This window comes from Aquarana catesbeiana, linkage group LG11, assembly GCF_042186555.1.
Source record: "Aquarana catesbeiana isolate 2022-GZ linkage group LG11, ASM4218655v1, whole genome shotgun sequence".
Classification (NCBI taxonomy): domain Eukaryota; kingdom Metazoa; phylum Chordata; class Amphibia; order Anura; family Ranidae; genus Aquarana; species Aquarana catesbeiana.
In genome coordinates, this window is record NC_133334.1 from 58,956,066 (window position 1) to 58,978,979 (window position 22,914).

At 42.1% G+C, this 22,914-nt stretch overlaps 1 protein-coding gene across 1 annotated transcript in view; it reads right to left on the reverse strand.

Moving 5' to 3' along the window:
* HIPK3 (homeodomain interacting protein kinase 3) overlaps positions 1-22,914 on the reverse strand; it is a 178,080-nt gene that overhangs the window by 125,606 nt on the left and 29,560 nt on the right. The window contains exon 2 of the mRNA XM_073604467.1: positions 13,821-14,922. Within this exon, the coding sequence (XP_073460568.1) occupies positions 13,821-14,922 (1,102 nt within the window). The remainder of the gene's footprint in view (positions 1-13,820; positions 14,923-22,914) is intronic.

The following is a 22,914-nucleotide window of genomic DNA, read 5'->3' on the forward strand; positions in this document are numbered from 1 at the left end:
AACTGTTTTTTCCTTTGTGCCCTTGCAGAGATGTACGTAATTATGCGCATCTATGCACATGGTGTGAACAAGCCAATACAATCAGTTTTTATCCCCTTATGGTGTAAATGAGGCCTCAGTCTCTTGCATTGCTGGATGATTCCAATATACTTTTGTAACACAGCAGCAGTCTCCAATATTCTTGAAACACACTTTTGTAACATACAGCACAATGACAGTTGTTTGCAATGTAACAACTCTATTTTGTAACAAAGAAGTCTTAGAAAACCTGACAGCTCATTCATAAAAATGCGCTAAAGCCTAAACCTGTCCCCTGCCAGCCTAAACCCTTGCTCTCTGTGTGGAAGCAGTGACCTCTCTGCAGAAGTCTGACTTGTGCTTTTGGCTGAGTCAGAGCCAGCGTTCTCCAATCAGCAGAGAGCAGAAGCTTTGTGGATTACAGTACAGGTCTCACGGAGGGAGCGTCAAACCTCTGCAGAAGGACCACTGCGTCCCCATAGAGAGCAAGGGGCCAGGCTTTCCTACTCAGGCTGGGTCTGCTTTAGAGAAAAAAAAATAACTAAAGTATTGTTCACTTTTTGTTTTGGTGTATCTGAAATGTATTTAGCAGGTTAAAAAAAAAATAATAATAATAAATTAGTTTGGGCTTTAAAGCATTTGTTACCCTAAAAAAAATCTCCAAACCACAGCCCTCCAGGCGTTGCGGAACTACACATCCCATGAGGCATTGTAAAACTCTGATATTCACAGACATGACTGGGCATGATGGGAATTGTAGTTCCTGAACTGGAGGGCCATAGTTTGGAGACCCCTGTAAGTCTAAAGCATGAATAACAGCACAGTGCTTGTGCTGTGTTATTTGGCCCATTTTATCACCTAAAATATCTGGCTGATCCTGCCCTCCCCCCTGTAAACTGACCACGGTTTATCATGGCTGCTGAACCCTGACACCGTGGACAGTTTACGTTTCTCTGTCACCCACAGCTGCTCTATAAAAATATAAAGCTATAAAGCTTGTAAATTGCTGAGCCCTGATATTGTGGTCAGTTTACGTGTCTATGTTATCTGCTCTCTCCACCTCTCCCCCTCCCTTCCTGCCTGTTAGCTCCTACTAGTGCCTGCCCCTCCCCTCCTGGTGCTGAGATTACTTTTGTATTTCCATACAATCCCCTGTGTTTGATAATGATAGGTGCCCAGTGTGTGTGCTTTCTAAAAAACAAAACAAAATGCAGTTCTATACCTTATTTCAGAGCGCCGGCCAACTCTCTCCCCCAGACTGATGTCAGCGGGGGATTCTCAGCCCCTCCTGCTGTAACTGTCAGATCAAGAGAATAGAGAGGGGGGCTGGTCACATGAGCGGCACTCTGAAAAAGATATATAGCGGCTTTTTTTTTTTTTATAAAGCACACACACTGGGGCACCTATCATTACAAAACACAAAGGATTGTATGAAGTTATCACAGTGGCTTAAAAAACACGTTAATCTTAGTAGAATATTTGATTCTTACATTTCATTATAATTATATGACAGATACCAAATACTGCCACCATCATTAACGATGATGAAGCTTTACTCTCAGTATTTGTGCTTGTCCTGCTTGATAATGGACAACTTGGGTACGGATTTGTTTTTTGGTGGGTGTTTTTTTTTTGTTTTTTGTAGCTTCAGAACTGTAGTTTCTAACTAGCGGCTCAGGCACATGTGGCTCTTCACTAACCTTAAAGCCAAACTCCAACTAAAAAAAAAATTTTTAGTTTTTTTTAGTTTTGGATGGTATAGGGAGCCGTTATCATTTGTGTCTGTGATCCTACTGTGGAGATTTTTACCCCACTTGCTGTGCTTGTGACACAGAACAAGAAATGGGGAGGTGGTTACAACAGGTACAGCAAAGTACACACATAAAACAAAAATATTGTCAGAGATCCCAACCTTTCCCCATTGTATTACAAGCAGGTTGGTTTTGTTTGTTGTCCCCGTTGGAGAGATTCTTCCTCACTTCCTGTCTTGAGATGAAAACTCTCCAATAGGAACACGGACAATAAAAAATCCTGACAAAAATGGTCTAACCCTCCCCACCTTATCCAAAACTAAATAAAATGTTTGCCTGGAGGTAATGTGACCCTCAGATGGGTTAAACTTATTATTAGGATTCATGTACATGGGACGTTTTTACAACCTCTCCTGAATGATTTAACTTGACAGATAGTAACCCACGCTTAAAACGTCCGTTTTGCTGCGTTTACATGTCGTGTTTAGTGCCATTTTGCCGCGTTTGCGTTTAGAAGGGTTTTAAAAAAAGTAAATAAAAAAAATTTTTTTTTTTTTCAAAATAGCCAAAAACGAACCACCTGTAAAACGAAATGCGGCTAAAGGCGAGTTACCACGCTTAGAAGCATTTGGCGCTTGAAATGCCTCTAAACTCAGCTTCTGAATCCATTTTTTGTGTTCCAAAAAAAGCCTCTAAAGTGCTGGAAACGACTATAAACATTCCTGTGTACATGTACTGATAAGATAACAGAGGAGAGTTCAGGAGCAGTTGAAAAAAAATGCCCAACTGCTCCTAAACGTCTGTTTACCAGCAGCAGTATACATGAGGCCTAAAAGAACTAAAAAAAAAAAAAAAAAATTACTAAGCATCTATTAACCAGGTATGCAACACGCAATGCTACATTTTTAGAGCATAAGAAGGCGCACTCATTGTTCACATTCCCATCATGCTTCACATGCTATCTGAAAGTTTAAAACAAATTCAAATCAAGCTGACGGTGGAACTGCTCTGTGGCTAAAATGGGAAGAGAAAGAGCCATTGTTATTACCTGAATCTGACACAAAATAATACTCCATGCTGTTTTTTAATGGATGGGAAACCGTCTAGGCCGATTCAGATTACACAAAGGATAGCATGCTTCTGTGGGCAGAGCTGAGACTCCCTAAAGAAGTAACCCTGAAAAAGGGAGTCTCATATTTCTAGGTAAAGGACGCTGACAGAATCAAGGACCAGCAGCAACAAACATTTTACAAAAGGCGAGAGCCAATAAAACTGCTTGAATGGAGGCTTTTTTTTCTTCTTCCTGGAGTACACATCATGACAAAATCAAACAAATGATTATCCATTTTTTTCTCATGCTAGTCTCATATCGAAACCCAATAGGTTACTAAAGTTCTGAAAATTTTCGTACAGCAGAATACAATTTCAGAAGCGATGTAATGTGTTGTATTGTAATGTAAAAAAAAAAAAAAAAAAAAAAAAAGGACGAGACTTTAGTATCACTTTAAACTAATATCGTTCATTCTGGTATCGTACGAGAACATTTTTCGCGTTTATCCCTTCAGATAATTTCACATGAATTATTGTGACCGGCTCTTGAAAACTGCATACCAACAGTCATATTATCATACGATCGCTCTGAAAACTATATTTTTAGTCTGATTTTCTCATCCTGTTTACTAGGCTTTGGAGTTCATGCATACGGCTGTACAATTTGCTGCTGATCAGGTCTGACATGTAAACAATAGTGTGTTATCAGCAGGTGCAGCCATCTGTTACACACAACACATTGTTTACATGTTCTCTGTTTTAGGCTCGGTAATATATATATATATACATATATATATATATATATATATATATATACATATATATACACACATACATATATATATATATATATATATATATACACACACACACACAAATCGGATGCGTTTTTTATAACACGTGAATTGGACCGACTTTCAATGGAGCCGGTGCACAAATGTCTGGGGCGGCCGCGGTCAGTTTCTAAAATGGGTCCTGTGCGATATTTTTGGGCCTGGTTTAGGTGTGAATTCAAGTAAAAATTTGCACTCAAACCAGTGAACAAAACCGCACAGGACTGCAAACCGCAGCAGGACAGGTGTGAACCCAGCCTAATGAGTTATTCAAGTGGCAGCAGAGCTTGTGCAGAGTGTGTGCATCTCAGCTCATACAGACATGTATGCAGTGTATGTTTGTATGAGTTCAAATGCAGTATGGACAACTTTTTAAGCAAAAAAGAAAAATACTACCATGTACATAACGCCTTAAATTTACAGATTTTTTTAAATTTGCATTTACCACCATTCTTTCATCAAACAAAAAAGAAAAAATATTGATTTTTTTTTTTTTTTTTTTATATATATAAAACAAAACCCCTCTGTCAGAATGGCCACCCTACTTCTAGAACAATGCTGAGCAGAAAAGCATATAAAAAATTGTCGCTCTGACAGACCATGATAAACCTGTTTACCATATAAAATTTACACACTAAACAATAATCCTAAAAACTTAATCTGCACACTAAAGCAACACCCCCCCCCCCCCCCCCCCAGTACTGGAACCGCTCACTTTAGATCCTGCTGACCTTGAGCAAACGAACCCACTTAGTAACGCACTTCTGTCTTTTTTCAAATCTACAGTCAGACAGCCTCACCATCTATAGTAGTCAACATGCCTTGGCCAGGCTCAGGGGCCTATTTTAAGCAAAGCTGCTACATTACAGTGATGTGTAGTTCAAAGTGATAGAATAACATTAGTCCATGCAAGGCTGAAGCAAAAACCCTGATACAGCCAGCAACCATAGAATAAGTTAACTTATCTTTTTTTTTTTTTACTTCAATCATATTAAAAAAAAATCCAGCATATGATCATTTTGTTTTAAAAAATGTTAAAATAGACAAAGCAGATAGTCACCCATAAACACATTTTTAACCTTCCTCGCTCCTCCCCCCCAATCTTAAAATGCCATTCTGGGATAAAATAACTTTTTATCCCCCCCACCGTATGTGTTTTTGCCCCCATTACTTGGTAAAGCCAGCAATGTTCAGCTAAGTAACCCATCCAGGTCCAGTGCAGGGAACCACTAATCAAATGCTGTAATAGCACTAATACCCACGGTCCACTGCTGTCCCCCTCTTATGTCCTCTTATGTCCTGAAAGGACCCCACAGGCAGCCATCCAACAGGAAGCATCACACAGGCAGTGACATGGACACCTGAAGATGGGCCCCATGCAGGGGGTAAACATAAGAGGAGACTTGGGGGTGCAGCATCATGTGACCACGGGTTAAGGTAAGTAAAAAGGGGTGATCACGTAGAGGGGGGGAGAATGAGCAGGAACTGACAAAGCCCAGAATGGGTCTTTATGAAACTGGGTGTTGTTACCTTTTATACCAATGACCTGTCAGAGACCTGCTAAACATCTCCGCACACTGAATATAATGCAATCCAAGCTAAATCGTAGCACAGGGTGCCACATACCTATCCATACCATATCCTTTCAAAAAACAAATTAGGGGTGGGACTTTTGAGGCACAACATACTACAATTAAGAGGGTAACTCCACTTTCGTGCATGGGGGGGGGGGGGTAGCAAATAAAGAAAAAAATAATATAGCGCATATAATTGTAATCATATTGTAATTGAATGTTATTAAAAATGACCTTTACTTTTCAATCTGCAGCTCTGTAATTTTCTAAGAATGCAATGCAATATGGCTACCTGGAGTTGTTCTGTACACAGAGTGTATACTGACCACTCCCCAGAGACATAATTTCCTGCTTGTGTGATTGTCTCACCAATTTTCCCAGAAATCTGCAATAAGTCAGATTTCAGGCATCCCCTGCAACAAAAATGTCATTTTTGGAGAGAAACTTTCAATAGGAACCTGTCTAAAGGTATGCAGGCCCAGCAGATTTCCTCATTAGTGCCCTGCTGCTGCCACACCTGACAGTTAATTATGAAACCACTCCCATTAGACCCACTCAGTACAGAGGCAGAGACAAACACACAGGGATTTCTTCAGAATAACAAAAGGTAGGAATCTGCAACAGTTTGTTATACTCCTTGCAATGTACATAGATCACCCAGAGGGGAATGTTATTGTCTTAACAAAAGTGGAGTTACACTTTAAAGTATAAGAGCCCTTGCACACTGGGGCGGTTTGCAGGCGCTATTGCGCTAATAATAGCGCCTGCAAACCGCCCCGAAAGTGCCGCTGCATGTATTCCTGTGTGAAAGCCCCGAGGGCTTGCACACTGGAGCGATGCGCTGGCAGGACGGTAATAAAAGTCCTGCTAGCAGCATCTTCGGAGCGGTGTGTATACCGCTCCTTTACCGCTCCTGCCCATTGAAATCAATGGGACGGCGCGGCTATACCGCCGGCAATGCGCCTCTGCAGAGGCGCTTTGCGGTGGTTTTTAACCCTTTCTCGGCCGCTAGCAGGGGGTAAAACCGCCCCGCTAGCGGCCGCATACCGACGGTAAAACGCCGCTATTAATAGCGGCGTTTTACCGCCGACGCCGCCCCCGCCCCAGTGTGCAAGGGCTCTAAATATACAAAGTTCAGTGCTAAAAGCATCCAACATGTATTATATGTACATGTGGGAAATGTGTATTGTGATATATAAATGTTGTGCTAAAGAGAACACATAAAAAAAGAAAAATCAACATATAAATGTGGAAAACAGCTGTAAAAACCAGCAATACAAATCAAAGTGTCAATAGTGAAATATGGAACAGCAAAAAAGTGGAAGATCATATATTATAAGGTAAGAAAGTATCTTCTCCAATGGGTGAGCACCGTTGGAGAAGATACTTTCTTACCCTATAATATATGGACTTTTTTGCTGTTCCATATTTCACTATTGACACTTTGATTTGTATTGCTGGTTTTTACAGCAGTTTTCCACATTTATATGTTGATTTTTCATTTTTTATGTGTTCTCTTTAGCACAACATTTATATATCACAATACACATTTCCCACATGTATATATAATACATGTTGGATGCTTTTAGCGCTGCACTCTGTATATTTAAATTTTCAGTGGACTTGATTTGTCTGTGTGTCAGCTGCTTTTGGTGTTTTATAGCTTTGGGTTTAGCGCAGCGTTTTGTTATTTTTACACTTTAAAGTATATCAAAAAGTTTATTCACATGCATTAAAAAAAAAAATCATTCATTGTATGGTTATTTTTTAATGCATGTGAATAAACTTTATGAAATATTTTAATTATAGTATGTTGTGCCTCAAAAGTCCCACCCGTAATCTGCTTTTTAATTGAATATAATGAAAGAGGGCGGCACCGAAGAGGAGCGGGGATATTAAAATATCTCCCAGGTGACATTCCACTTTAAAGTAGAGCCGAATCCGATCACTAAAATCTCATACACAAGCTTCAAACCAAATCACTAAACTCTCATTAAGATACAACATGTTAATGTAATTTCAAGTAATTTTCGATATCTTTAAATCGTAAGCTTTTAATAAAATAAAACCTGGTGAACCTGCCAAGAACACTCAAATGTCATATGGCACTTGTGTGCAGGAGGCCTGACTAGGATTGTAATACCTGCATACTTGTTAATTGTAAATCAGTGTAATAATCTAAATGTGTATTAATCTAAAGGTCAGCAAAACAGCCAAATGAATGGCGTTAGTTCAGGTTAACAATGGCAGTGTACCTACCCTATAAAACGCTCAAGCTTTGCCATATCTAGAGACCTTTATACGTTGACTTTGGTTTGCATGATTACACAATAAAAGTTGACAGTCGACAAACCACTTAAAGTGATACTAAAGTCTTTTTGTTTTTTTCAGAGCAGCCCGGATAGTCCTTCTTGGGTTCCTCTTCAGCACTTCTGGCCCCTCCCTCCTGTAGAGTGTTCCCCAGAGCAAGCAGCTTGCTATGGGGGTACTCGAGTCACAGCTCTGCGTGTCCTTTCAGACACAGAGCTGTGGTTCAGCCCCGCACCTTCTCTCTCCTGATTGGCTAACTGACCTTGATTGACAGCAGCGGGAGCTGCTGTGTCTCAGCCAATCAGGAGGGACAGTTCTGGACAGCCGAGGCACTCATGCACATTGCTGTATAGAGGTGGGCTCAGGAAAGTATTGGGGGGGCTGATACACACAGAAGGCTATTTATCTTAATGCAGAGAATGCATTAAAACATCAAATAGCTCCTGTTCCCTTAAAGCATGAATAACAGCACAGTGCTTGTGTTGTGTCATTTGGCCCACTGTATAAACTAAAATACCTGGCTGATCCTGCCTGGTTCTGCCTTCCCCTCCCCTCTGTAAACTGACCACGGTTTATCATGGCTGCTGAGCCCTGATATCTTGGTCAGTTTACGTTCCTACATCATCCACAGCTCTCCTCTGAAAATATAAAGCTTGTAAATTGTTGCCTTTTAGAGCTATGCAGATTTCTGTGGGTCATGGATAATGTCAAAAACATGCTGTTTTCACGTTTATTCGGATAAAGTTAATCAGACATTACTGTGTCTTGTAAATGCTAAAGCAATTTTCTCCAATAGGGAAAACAATCATCGGTTCCACATCAAAGCCAAAGCCTTCATGTGTTCTCATGTACCTGCATTAAGAAGTGTTTTGTCAATCAATAGCAACCAGATTCCCACTTTTATTTCCTAGCTTACACTAGAAACGTAGCACAAAAATGTATTTGGTTCCTATAGGTTGCCCAGGAGCAAATAGACAGTTTTAAGACTCCAGAAAAAAAATAAATAAATAAAATGTTCTTCCAAGTACGATAAGAAAAGCTACATAACGCTAGGTACTACCCCTTTCACACTGGGGCGGTGGGGGCGTCGGCGGTAAAACAGCGCTATTTTTAGCGCTGTTTTACCGTCGTTTTTGAGGCTGTATTCGGCCGCTAGCGGTGCGGTTTTAACCCCCGCTGGCGGCCAAAAAAGGGTTAAAACCGCTCGTATAGCGTGGCTATAGCCGCAGTATTAAGATAATTGTGGGGTATTCCTGCGCTATCGTGAACGGGGTTGTGGAGAGAGGAGGAGGGACACCCAATCTCAATACAAACAAGGAAAAGCAGCATACACCGAATGGGGTACAGCCTGTCCCCAGTTAAAACAAACTGGAATAAAGTATGGTGCTGCGCTAATCCCAATGAGATAGGCGCATATTGGCTCTGTGCTCGTGAGCGTCTGCCATGCCTCTGATTGGCTAAACGCGATTACCCCATTACCTTCAGGTAAGGGGCCACTGCCCACCAATGTGCACACTGTTGCATGAAGACTGACCACTACTGTCACCCATGGTTAGCACGGAAGGCAATACACGTTCTATGGACTTTTAAATTAACTGTTTTTCGCCGCAAGGAGCACTGCACCTGATAATATTTTGCACGCAGTTTTGCATGCATGTTTATGAACTTTTAAGCACGTAGCCACATTTAACTTGCACTGGATGCACTTTGGCTATATATGCACTTATGAATGTGTTGATTTATTTTGTTTTTAGCTAGTTGGCGATTGGTGATAGTCTTAGCCAGCTGCTATTTTTATCTGAGCTATATTCACCCATACATTTATGTTTGCTACTGTGTTGCCTAAGCACTAATCACTTTGCACGTTATATTTATTATTATTTATTGTGTATCTATTTACGATTTTCTTGATCATACACACTATCAGCACATAAGGACACATTTGTCATATGAGGTTATCTTTTTATTGTTACATTTGCAAAGCCTATTTTGGTGCACTATAAGACGCTCACGAGCACAGAGCCAATATGCGCCTATCTCACTGGGATTAGCGCAGCACCATACTTTATAGCCGCAGTATTGCCGCGCTGTCCCATTGATTTCAATGGGCAGGAGCGGTTTAGGAGCGGTGAATACACCGCTCCAAAGATGCGGCTTGCAGGAGTTTTTTTCTTCTCCTGTCAGCGCACTGCTTCAGTGTGAAAGCCCTCGGGCTTTCACACTGAACAAACAGCAGCGGCTGTTTTGGGTCGGTTTGCAGGCGGTATTTTTAGCGCAATAACGCCTGCAAACTGCCCCAGTGTGAAAGGGGTCTGTTAAAAATGACTGAGTACCTACATCCTGAAATGTATTCTGAACAGCAAAAAACATTTTCTGCATGACAAACTAATACATAAGAGCCGAACAGGATTTGCCACTCCACTGAATTCTTAAAATATTATCATATGTAAACAAGTCATAGGAAGCCATGTGCTCAGAAACATACTGTGAACTGTGCTGGTCTTTGGTTACACAATTGAATGTGTGCAGCTATGACTCTCCACTACCACAAGGGGAGAACTGACAGGTATGTGCTAGAAGTGTACAGGTGTGATGTCATGGAGGAATGAATGACATAGGTTTGCCAATTGTTTGCTCAATTTTCTAATGGTAAACGGGGACAAATCAGGGTGGATAAAAAATGTGATGATTAAAAGAAAAAAAAAAACATTTAAATCAGATTTTTTTTTTTATTTTATAAAATGCTTTTGGAGTAAAAATCTATCTAAAGATAGTTATTTGACTATTTTCATATTACTGGGTTTAGTAACAATTAAAACCCAAAACATGTAACATATTGCAGCATACCAATCATTAGATGTGGTGGCTGATTTAGAAACACTAAAAAATTTAAGCCAAACTCCAGCTAACACTTTATAAGCAGATATGTAAAAGAAATAAAAGCTGATCGATGTACGCACCCCAGTCCGTGGTAAAAGGTTTGTTAGAACCCTCTAACTGCTATCTCTACAGAGTAGCTTGATCTTTTGAAAAACAACACTTACTGGCCAGATCACCAGGTGAAAAGAAAAATAGCCTAAAGAAAAAACGAATGCGGACATCACATCTAAGAATTGGTAAGCTGCAATATAATAAATGTTGCTTTTGGGTTTAATATCACTTTAAGGGAATACCTTTGTATTTTTTTCTTTATACATAAGGCTTTAAGCCATTTACCTGCAAATATACTTCTCCTTTAATGCACAGTGATCCAGAAGCTCTGGCTAACCTGTGTGTCAGTTGCTGCAGGGGAGAGGAGGAAGCACTGATAGCAGAAGGCCAATGAGAGCTGGCGGATGACTTCACAGATCTGCAAATCCGGAGCCATTGTCAAGCACTCTCCCACATAGGGGAGCCGCAGCTGCTGGTTTAAGTGACCAAACCGGAGTGGATTAAAAAAAAACACTTTTTCCTCACTCCTGCCGGCTACCTCTAATTTATAAGACTAGCTACCGCAGCCTCTTCCCTAATGTGCTCTAGCGATCACAGAAATTCTGACATCAACCAGTACAATGTAAGGCTAATAACCCTGCATTGTAATAGATAGAGGATGCCGAGGGACTGCCCACAAGATGGAACCATCAGAGGGAGGAGGGTACTGTCTTCTGGGGGAGTGTGGCATCAGGGAAGTAAAGGTCCTTTTTATTGGTACCCTTGATATAATTATTGGTTTACAGAAGGAGACAAGTATCACTGGGGTGATGCTCATTTAAAATCTACTATACATGAGAACATCGAGACCTGCCAACTGAGGAGCAGGGGAGCGTGAACCACAATAGTGGTGAAGCAGAAGTACAAATATTATTGCAGGTAAAGTAAAATCAATTTTTATTTAGTCGGGGCCCATTTTTAAGCATTGTAAACCAGAAAAGCTACAGAAGACTACAGACATCACCCTACTGATCTAGAAACATAGTCGTTTTTAAGAAGACCCTATGAAGATTATTGTGTGTCATGGTCCTAGTAATAAATTACTCAAACACTAAAATGCGAGTGTGACTAAGCCTTGTATAGGAAGCATAAGCCATGATACAGGGAGGCAGAATTTGTTATTTCCAGCAATGGATTACAGAATTTATTATTTATGGAAATGATCTCTCTCATTTCTCAGCAGTTTACAACCATGATTCACTTGCGTTAAAAGCTCACCTCTAGGCAAGCAGCTAAATATACCAACTGATTAGTTAAATGGGAGCTGCTTTATCTGACTTGCAATGCTGTGCAGACCTCTGCCACACAACACAATCAGATCCAAAATAAGCTCCATCAAACAGGGCTAAGCATTATCTGAATTTCAAGGTTTGGGTTTAGATAAAGCCCTCAGCACACCATTCCTGTCCCCTTAATGTACTCAAATTTAAATTCCCCACCCAAGTGCCCATCTACCTCCCTCCAACAGCTCTGGTTTACACTCAAACACTCCATATTCTTCCTGCAGTCCATAGTTGTGTATTAACCTCCCAAAGACATTAATTTAGACCATACAGGTACAGTCCATTAGGCTGGGTTCACACTAATGTGGATTTCCCGGCATCCAATTCACATAGCAGGAGATTATGCCTGGCTCCCGATGGAGACGGTTCACACATCTCCGTCGCGGCTCCAATGCGAATTGCACAGCAGTCCTGTGCGTCTTTTGGTCAGTTTCAGGTCCAAATTCAGGCAAACATTCGGGCTGAGATCAGACCTGAAACAGTGGATGGAGACGCACCGGACTCCTGCTGTCAGCCGGAGCATGCTGCAGTGTGAACCCAGCCTTAAAGTCTATTGGAAGTTAATGCCCATTCAGAGCCTAGATGTACACACTGCGAGGGGGAGGCTCTCTCTATTAGAGAGAGGTGACTGGACCACTTAGGTAGGTATGGACTGTATTTTTCATCTGATCTTGTTCTTTAAACAGGAAACATTTTTTTGGTAGCATCTGGAATACATAAGGGACAAAACGCTTTGTGTCACATCAACAGGACGTTTTCCCCTCTATAGAAATTACACCACTACAGCTTAAGGATTTACACAACGGTGACTCCTAGTTGCTGCAATGCTGGGAATTCAGGAAATCACGCCACGCTTCCAGCAGTCTTATGATAAGCTGGAAATCAAGACTTCCTCTCTGTGTAAACCATAGTTGTTACAGAAGACAACCTGGAATGGACACATCAAGCATAAATGGGTAAAAAAAAACACTACATCAATAGATCTAATTAGGGACATACCTATTACTCAAAATAAAAGAACAGTTGCAACTATGGTATTTACAAGTTTTTTTTAACTGCATAGCCTGGGGGGCAGTATAGTAGAGCCAGCCACAGACTGTTCAAATCTCAGCTGGTTCATCAGGGACCGGTTGAGAATCGAACCATGTATAGGCAGGCTGGTTGTACCTAAGTTGTTCGATCAACTTGGGTACATTCAGCCTTCGCATGCATGGTTCGAATTTTGTCAGGAACCTGGTAAACCGGCCAAGATTTGAACCACATATAAGCAAGCTGATTGCACCAAAGTTGATCAATAAACTTGAGCACAACCGGCCTGTTGGATATTTCATGCGATTATTGGCAGCAGCTACTGTTTGCTCTCCTGGCAGGGACGTCTCCCCCCACCAGAAGAATACAAAAGCTTCATGGGAGGGATTCCCCTATTAACATGGTCAATGTTGATGGGGGAATCTAGTGATTGTCTTTCCTGCAAACCGTGGTTGAAGGAAAGAAAATTGCGCCATCTATGGCCGGCTTTAGGGCTCATTCAAATAGCAGATTAGTTCCATCCTCCAAGCAGAGCCGCTGGCAGATGCGTGTGCATCCACCTCCAAGCTGTGTTGCAAGCAGCCCATAGAAGTGGCTGCACAAGCAGGCAGGAACAGGTGCATGAATCCAAACGCAGAGCCTCTTGGTGGACTACACCTTATAAATACATATTTGAGCATAAACACAAGACTGCAATAAAAATATATTGTAGGGCTAGACTGAGAAAAATGTACAGCAAAGCAGTCATTACAAAAACACCCCACTGGCTTTGATGCTAGCTCTGATAAATCATAGGTTTTAAATGTCAACTTATTGAGTTCCTGAGCCCAAACACCTTCAGTCTATAATAAACAAATGTCAAATTTCAAATTTCAAGATAAAAAAGCCAGAAAATTATACAAATAAAGATCAGATATGATCAACCCACAAGGAAAATGAGTCAGTAACTGTGATGTTTAAGTATGTACAGAGTAAACTAGAAATTACATGGGCAATTCTTACCTGTAGTAGCGAGACTGCAAATACGTTGAGCAAACAGTCTTTGATATATGGCTAGCAGAGCCAAAGTCTATTACTTTCACCCTGTACGGCTGTCTCACAGGATCCACCAGCATGATGTTTTCGGGTTTGAGGTCAGCATGAATTAAACCAAGACTTTTCAGCTTTTTCAGTGCAGTAGCCACCTGCTGTAGGATGGCCCGTATAACTTTCAAGGGCAGGGGGCTAAATTTGTTTTGCTTTAAGAAGTCATATAAGTTCTGTTCCAACATCTCAAAAACCAAGCAGGTGTGGTTCCGATGCTGGAAACACTCGTACGCACGCACAAAGTTAAACTCATCCGCGTTCTCGTTGCTCAGCCTGGCAAGGATGCCCACCTCTATCTGCCCTTGGCGTGCATAAGAAGGATGGTTTTTTAAAATCTTGACCGCCACAACTTCATTCGTCCCCCTTTTCCAGCACTTGACTACCTGTCCAAAGGTTCCCCTACCCAAAAAATCAAGTACTTCATAAGTATTTTTAACTGAGCACAACACTTCATGCTGTACCAACTGATAGTCTCCATCCACGTTAGCTCCGTTCGGTTTAGACGCTCCTGTGGTTGCCACAACAGTTACTGGGTTTGCTGCATTGCCTGGCAGCATAGCAGGCAGCACGGACAACTCCTCAACAATTTGCATGGTGCCACCTTGGTTTTCCAAATCTTCACTCTTACGCTTCAATCCACATCGCTGATGTGTGTCCAGCAAATCTGAAGCACAATCCGGTGATCCAACTATGGGTGTCTCTTTCGGATCTGGCTGCGCCCGCGCTGCTGGGTCCCCTGGAGCACCTGCGTTGGTTTTTAATGCGACTGTGCTGGTCTGGGAAGCCGCAGTCTGCTGGCGAGGTCTGTCGAATTGATTTTTTGCCTGCAAAGGAGCCCTACTCTTGTTGTTTGGATGTGCAAATCCAAGGTTTCTAGCATTCAGGTCGGTGCGTGGATAGCTCCTCTTGCTGTACACACAACTGCTTGGTTCAACTTTCAGTTTCTTCACACTACAAAAGGCACTTGACTGAGTTTGATAAACATATGGTGGGTATACCAAAACTTGTGAGGCCATACCTGCAAATAGAGTAACAAGACAGATATTAGTATTGCAAACATTCACTCCACATGATGAGCATTTTCTTCAATATACAGTAGCAGTAGACTGAACAGGTTAATCCAGACTTTCTTTTGGCTAGCCAAGGACTTAAGTTCTTATGAATCAACCCAAGGCATTCCCAGGTCAACTGGGAGATACAAAACCTTCATTCTGGGTCTTCTATCATCCCCTACCCTGAGGTCTCCACCAAATTACATGCTTGAAACATTTCCAAAAATGGAGCCTGGGGGGGGGGGGGGGGGGGGGGCATCCTTATAAATGACTAGCCAAATAGCCCAAACTGCAATCAGTCCCACTTAATACAAAACTGACTACCTAAGGATTTAGGCTACAGCTGTCTCCTAACAGACAGATATGGGAACTTACAAACTACATCATTTAGCCTACTAACCAGCTATACAGTAAAACAAACCAAAACCTTGCATGTGCTGTTATAATAATTTGTATTATCACCAAAAACAAGCCTTAAAGTACCACCTTTACGCTATCAGACCTGACCCTGAGGAATTTTGATGTTAAGTGAATGTGGAGTTAGCAAAATCCCAAAGTTAAAGTGTTATTAAAGCTTCTTTTCCTATTTTTAAATAACAAACATGTTATACTTACCTGCTCTGTGCAGTGGTTTTGCACAGAGCAGCTCTGATCATCTCATTTTCAGGTCCCCTGACATCCACTCCTGGCTCTTCCCCCTCAAGCAGCGTCCCAAGAGAAAGCTGCTTGCCCCGGGGGCACCACTGCACGCTCACTCCCAATCTACTGCACCCATAAGACACAGAGCTGTGGATTCACCCCTCTCCTCATTGGCTCACTGGCTATGATTGACAGCAGTGGGCACCAATGGGCTCCTGCAGCTGTCTCAGTCAATAAGGGAAAGTCCTGGAACAGCCGAGGCTATTGTGAACATCGCTGGATTGGAGGGAGCTCAGGTAAGGATGGGGGGGGGGGGGGGGGTAGGGGTGCTGCACACAGAAGTTTTTTTTTTTTACCTTCATGCACAGAATGCATGAAGGTAAAAAACCTCCAGCCTTTAGAATCAAATTAATTTCTAAGAATGTGCAGTGCTATCAAAAACCAATTGGTCAGTAGAAAAATCTCTCTAAAGCCTATTCTTTTTTTCTTAATTTTGGAATAGGTTTTTCCTTCTTTCATGCCTCAGACAGAACATGAATTAAAGACAAAATCTTTTCAAAGTGAGGAGGAAATCCCCCGCCTCCCGCCTCATGTACACTGCTGCTGGTAAACGGACGTTTAGGAAAGATGGGTGTTTTTTTCAGCTGCCCCTAAACTCTCCTGTATGTCATCTTATCAGTATATGTATACAGGGTCGTTTATAGTCATTTCTAGGCAGTTGAGTTTAGAAGCATTTTTTGGAAAGCAAAAAAAATGCATTCATGACGGATGTTCAGAGACATTTGAAATGCCTGTAACAGCTTGTAAACACGGTAACTCGTGTTTAGCTGCATTTCGTTTACAGGCATTTTTACTGGAGATACATTTTTTACTATTTGCAAAGCAAAAAACGCTTCTAAAATGCAAATGTGGCATGTTAACATGGCACATAGGACATTTGTCTTGGTAAAAATGGAAGCAATTATAAATATGGGGGGGGGATTAATTTCTACAGTTGCCACACAAAAAGAAATCAAGAGAGGTGCAAACTCTTCCATGTACTATCCAAACCTTTACAAAAAACGTTCAGCTTTAGATACACATTAAAACACAACTCCATTTAAGTACTGAAACCTTGGTTTCCTACTCGCACTAGAGCCACAGAGGGCCCCAACTTTTTGCCAGCCAGCAGCGTAATGAAGGCACCATGGCATCCTAGGAATAAATAGAGGTGAATAAGCGTTAGCCACAGTTCACCCACACTTGATTAAAGTGGATGTAAACCGTCTCCTATACCCAGTGAAGGGAACAGCCTCAGATGATACACAGAGATGAAACAAACCTCCCTACTTAAAGTGGTTGTATACCTTTTTTTTTTTTTACTTTTACCTACAGGTAAGCCTATAATAAGGCTTACCTGTAGGTAAAAAAAATATCTCCTAAACCTGTACGGTTTAGGAGATATTCCCCTCGCAATGAGCCGCTGACTGCAGCGGCGCATGCGCACAGGGGATTCTCGGCAGACAGCCCGGCAAACTCCGGAGCTTGCTGGACAGAAGTCTCCTGCGCGCATGCGCGGGAGTGACGACATCGTGGCTCCGGCCACTCACAGCGCCGGAGCCGCAATACCCGGAAGACACGCCGAGGGGAAATGTCAGCTCCCTCGGCGTGGACCGTGTGAGATGCCGGCGCCTCGTTCTAAGGTAAGTATCTCATAATGAGCTAGTATGCGGTGCATACTAGCTCATTATGCCTTTTCCCTTGCAGGTGTAGAGAAAAAAAAAAAAAAAAAAAACAGCGGGTATACAGTCGCTATAAGTTTTACATGTATATCTGCTGTCTTCAGCTTAATATATTCTTACTTCCTCCTTCAGGTGTATGTGTGGAGTCTGGGCACACACTATGTGACAGCTCATTGGAGGAAAGGCACCCCCCCCCCCCCCTTCACATAGCCAGAAGAGCAAAGATACTTTCAGAGCTGTGCTGTGCCAAGCTCTCTGCTAGCTCAGGTATATGTGCCTAGGTCAAATTTCATGAATCTGGTTTACATCCACTTTAACTTGTTTTAGTTGGAGTGTTGGTGTTTTGAAGTGATCTTTTTATCTTTTTTTTTAAGCCTGTTTCAACCAGGGTGCTTTCAAGGTTTTTCCAGGGGTACCCTGGCAAAATCCCTAAAAACTGCCCACAAACCGTATGTAAACTAGATTGGAGGATCAAACCTTTCCTTTTAGTTACACAAAGTCACAGGTTTTCATTGTGTACCATCACAACCTTCCAGCCGCTGGCATCCTAACAACCAATGACATCAATGGTTGATAAGGTTGGTATCAGGTGCCTGCACAGCATCCTTATTTGTCCCTCCTCTGCCCCTCCATGTCACCACTGGAGATGAGTGAGGGAGAGAAACATTGGAATACCAGGCAATACCAGTGTTCAAAGGTGTATTTGCTTTGGAAGAATAAATCACGTTGGGTGCCCTACATGTGTGGATTGGGCTGTGTTATGTAAAATGGTTTTGTTTGGTTTTTAGAATGGGGTGCCTCCAGATTGTGCATAATTTTAAAGGGTGCCTTAATGAAAAAAAAAGGTGGGGAAATACTGCTTTAAAGTGTTACTATGGCATCAAGCTTAAACCTGACCCCACACTCTAAACCCCATCTACCCTGTGGAAGGAAGATGTCCAATACTAACCTATCTGACAGCGATCTGGTCACACGATCTCTCTAGCGTCCAGCTTCAGTGAAGAGGAGAGATCGCCGACAATGGCTGCAGTGCCTGGGCGCTGAAGTCACCCATAGACTTTCTACATGGCATCGTTTGTCAGCTGTCCCTCGTCCTCTCTGAAGCTGCCGCTGACAGCCGATCATACGATTGGCCTGGATAACTCTCACGAACAGGCAAGTATACACATCGTCCTTTCACAGGGTAGATAGAATAGGATTTAGAAGGTGGGTGGGAGCAGATTTAAAATGGAAGTCCATCCTAACACTAAAATCGCTGCATCTGCAGACATCCACGATCTAACACTAATCTATCTAACCCTGTAAAGAAGAAATCAGTATACATTCCTTTTCTGAAGCAGATCCAACCAGATCCCGCACTGAGCTGTCAGCTGCGGCTTCGCTGTGGAGGTGTGTGCAGAGGAAACAGTCGACAACCGAAGGCCCATAGTAACTTTATGGGTAACGTCACTCCCCGTTCATTTTACAGCTGTTGTCGGTTGTGTCCTCTGCACAGCTTGTCGCCGCTGGAGACTGGACCAGATCGGCTTAAAGAAAGGTATGTATACTGATTTCTTCTTTACAGGGCTAGATAGGTTAGCGTTAGATCAAGGATGTCTATAGATGTAGGGATTTTAGTGTAATGGCCCGTACACACGATCCGAAAATCAGACAACAGATCGTCAGTTTTTCTTTTGCATGCTAGTCACATATTGAAAATGGAGATGTTACTAAAGTGACGAACTGTCATGATTGGCTCTTGAAAGCTCTGTACTAACGATCCGATTATCGTCGTACCGACGATCGCTTCGAAAGCAGTATTTTTCATCCGATTTTCGAATCTTGTGTACGGGCCATTAGGGTGGACTTCTACTTTAAACTTAGTTAGGAATAGCCTAGACTAATATCTAAATGACTGTTACAATAAAGTAGCCGGTAGCACAATCTTATCAGTCCATAATATCACAGTTATTGCACATGAGTAGAAGTTTTTTCATGTTTGTCACAGTGTTTGTACAAGTCAGGACAACGTGCGCACACTGAAAGTTACACTGTAACCAGAGCAAAACCAACATTTTCCTCTAGCTAGCAGAATAATTTCCACCATATTTCACAGAACTGATGCAGAGAAATATTAACCGTGACTTTCCTGGAAGCAACACTGCGTTTGTTATGCAAGTTCAGCCAGAAAACATGTGACTTAGCACCTCAGGCTTCCATACTTCAAGGTCCATTAAAGCACTTTTTGCCTGTTATAAATCGGCACACAATTAGATCCTTGATTTTTACAAAAAAGCCTGAAAATTTTAATTTAAAAACCAACTGAACCCTTCTACTGTCCTTGCCTACAATTTGAATACAGACAGTTTTAATCCCTCCCATGCAATGGTCGCCGCTCCTAAACAATCCTTTCTCTTAAGAGATCCACTGGCGTCCAACTGAGGTATGCACACACAATCCTGCAACTCTCAGACACCAACAATGCCAGCACGTCCATAAACACCAACATTCCACTCAACTCAACATTCTAGTTAATGGTGGAAACTTTCTGTAATACTGGACAAAGCTATGCATTTGGCATCTATGAATAAAACCACATTCAGACAGCCATCGTCCTACAAAACAACATACCCGTTACAAAGTCTTCATAAAAACTTCAAACCCACTGCTGGAAAACACCTTATCAGTATGCACAGACACACGTCTGCTTGATAATAATAGCACTTACAGCATAGAAGACAGAGCCCTTACATACAAGAGCCAAATATAGCTTTGCATAGAGGGTTGATAAATATACAAAATGCTAATAAGGTCATAATCCCAACATTAGAAATAAATTGATAATAAAGAAAACAGCAGCTGATACATAAGGGGGTTTATTTACTAAAGCAGAAGAGTGCAAAATTAGGCTCAGTCCTGCATAGAAACCAATCAGCTTCCAGGTTGTATTGCCAAAAGCTTAATTTAACAAACTGAGGTTAGAAGCTGATTGGCTACCATGCACAGCTACACCAGATTCTAATGCCGCGTACACACGAGCGGACTTTCCGGCGGAGTTCCGACGGACTTGGCCACACACGATCGGACTAGGTCCATTCAAAAGTCCAGTCGGTTTGAACGTGATGACGTAAACGGGACTAAAAAAGGAAGTTCAATAGCCAGTAGCCAATAGCTTCCCTTGCGTTGTATTTGGTCCGTCGGACTAGCACACAAACGAACGGTTTTCCCTATGTTTAGTCCGTCGGACAGATTTGAAACATGTTCTATTTCTAGGTCCCTCAAATTTTTATCCCGAAAAGCTATCGGACTAGCCCACACACGATCAGATTGTCCGCCGGACTAATCCCATCAGACCTAGTCCGCCGGAAAGTCCGCTCGTGTGTATGCGGCATAAGTGCTCCGGGTTTAGTAACTCTATCCCAAGCAAGGTGTCCTTGGTAACACAAATGAGTAAGTAAGCTATGATTTCAAAGCATAGGTTACTTTCCTACTATCAAACCCATTTTTCATTGACAAATGAGATTATCCATCTATCTATCTACACAAACACATATCTACACACACACACACACACATACATAAAGCTAGTGGCTGTGCACGCTAGCATCAAATGCAGGCGTTTCATTGGCATTACTGAAGCTCCACAAATGCCCGTCAATATGATGTGCATTGCAGCAGCCAGGGTTGCTCACATGGTAGCGTTTGAATCGCTTAGCTTTGTGTTGTGCCAAAATTAATCCGATATGCTGTTTGGCTGGCTTTACCGCCCCCCAAACAATTCCATTGAGGTCAATGTAAAGGCGCTGAAAACACGCCACAAATGCCTCTAAGGCATTTACAGGGTTCAGCAAGCGCTACAAACTGATATGATAGTACAAGACTCCATACAAGAGAAAACCAACACAGGCATCTGGAAAACATTATTTAATGCAGCGCAAATGATTTAAATTGCGTCATAAAACACATCAGAAACGCTAAACAGTGTAGATGGAGGAATCTACACTGTAGGCCATTATATTCAAGCAGCTACAGAACCCACGGCTGCTTGAATGCCTAACCAGTAACCAAGGAAGTTATGAGACACATACCTGCAGCAAACAACAAAGAAAATTGCATAGATCGCTGCACAACGATTGCAGCAATCTTACCTGTAAGTGGGAGCGGGTACCCAATTATGACAGGTGCCAAATGTGGCAGGAGTGGGGGGGAGGTAGCAAACAAGCAGAGCTTTCCCTTTGAGTGGAGCTCCACTTTTAGGCCTCATGCATACTGGACATTATAAAAAAAAAAGCCAGTAACGTTAGCTGTAGAGTGACTTTTTCAGCATTTAACTTTTTTTTTTAGCAAAACTATACTCCCATAAAAGCTTATGGCTCAAAAACGCCGATACACACAGAATAGCTGCCTTTTTTTAGCGGTTTTCAGCTTTAATTCAGAGTTAGAAAATTTTTACAGCTGAAAAACTCCTCTCAAAACCCACTAGTTCTGGAGGTTTTTTCCCAGCTAGAAAACGCCCCTGCCAAAAACTGCTGATAACAGCCTATGTGTGCATGGACACATAGGATAACATGCTGGGAAGTTTATTGACTGCAGAAAAAAAAAAAAAAAAAAAAAGGTCTGAAGCCAAAAACAGCAGCTGTAAAAATGTCCAGTGTGAACGAGGCCTAAGGCAAATTATAGGTTGGGGCAGTTGCCCTTTGTACATACCTGCAGGAGCTTCCTCAACCTTCTGGTCATAGTTCAATTTCACCATTCAGATAGGCAAAACTTTAGTGCCCCCTGACAGGGCAGAAGATTGACTGCCTCTCCCTACCTCCTGCAAAATCCTATTGTCCAAAGAAGAAAGAAATGTGTGGGGGAAGGGCTTTTGCTGTGAGAACGACTCCACATTTAGCCATGGTATGAAGTTTTGGGAGGCTGGTAAACTTCAAATAGTGTCCCCTCTTCCTACCAGTGAAAGTACATATGTTACACTAAACCCAACAGGGACAAAAGAGTCAAGATACATCAGTAATCAGTAGCCAAGAAGAAGTGCCTGAAAAATACACACAGGGATAAACTATTCAAAAATGTATGAAAAAAAAAAGCCGTTAACAGTATTATCTTGACTAGCTCTTACCCCTTACATAAAATTAACCATAGACCAGACAGACGTAGCTCATTTCTAGAGAACTACTGTATAAGCTCTATCAATTATTACCTATGCAAAAAGAATGCTCAGTGAACACTTAGGGCATATTGGGCACTTTCACACTCGCAGTGCCCGGGCAACGTTTTAGCAGCGCTTTTCGGCCATTAGCGGGGCACTTTTAACCCCTGCTAGCGGCCAAGAAAGGGTTAAAAGCGGCACTTTGTCGGTGCTGCCCATCTATTTCAATGGGCAGGGGCACTTTAGGAGCGGTGTATACACCGCTTCCAAAGCCCCTCAAAGAAGCTGCTAGCAGGAATTTTTTTGACGTCCTGCAGTGTGAAAGCCCTCGGGCTTCCACATTGGAGCGTCAGGAGAGGCGCTTTGTAGGCGCTATTTTTAGCGCTATAGCCCTCAGCGTGAAAGGAGTCTAAACCAATGAATGTGACCATCACTGATGATTCAATTGTTGTGAATTAATCACTGTCATT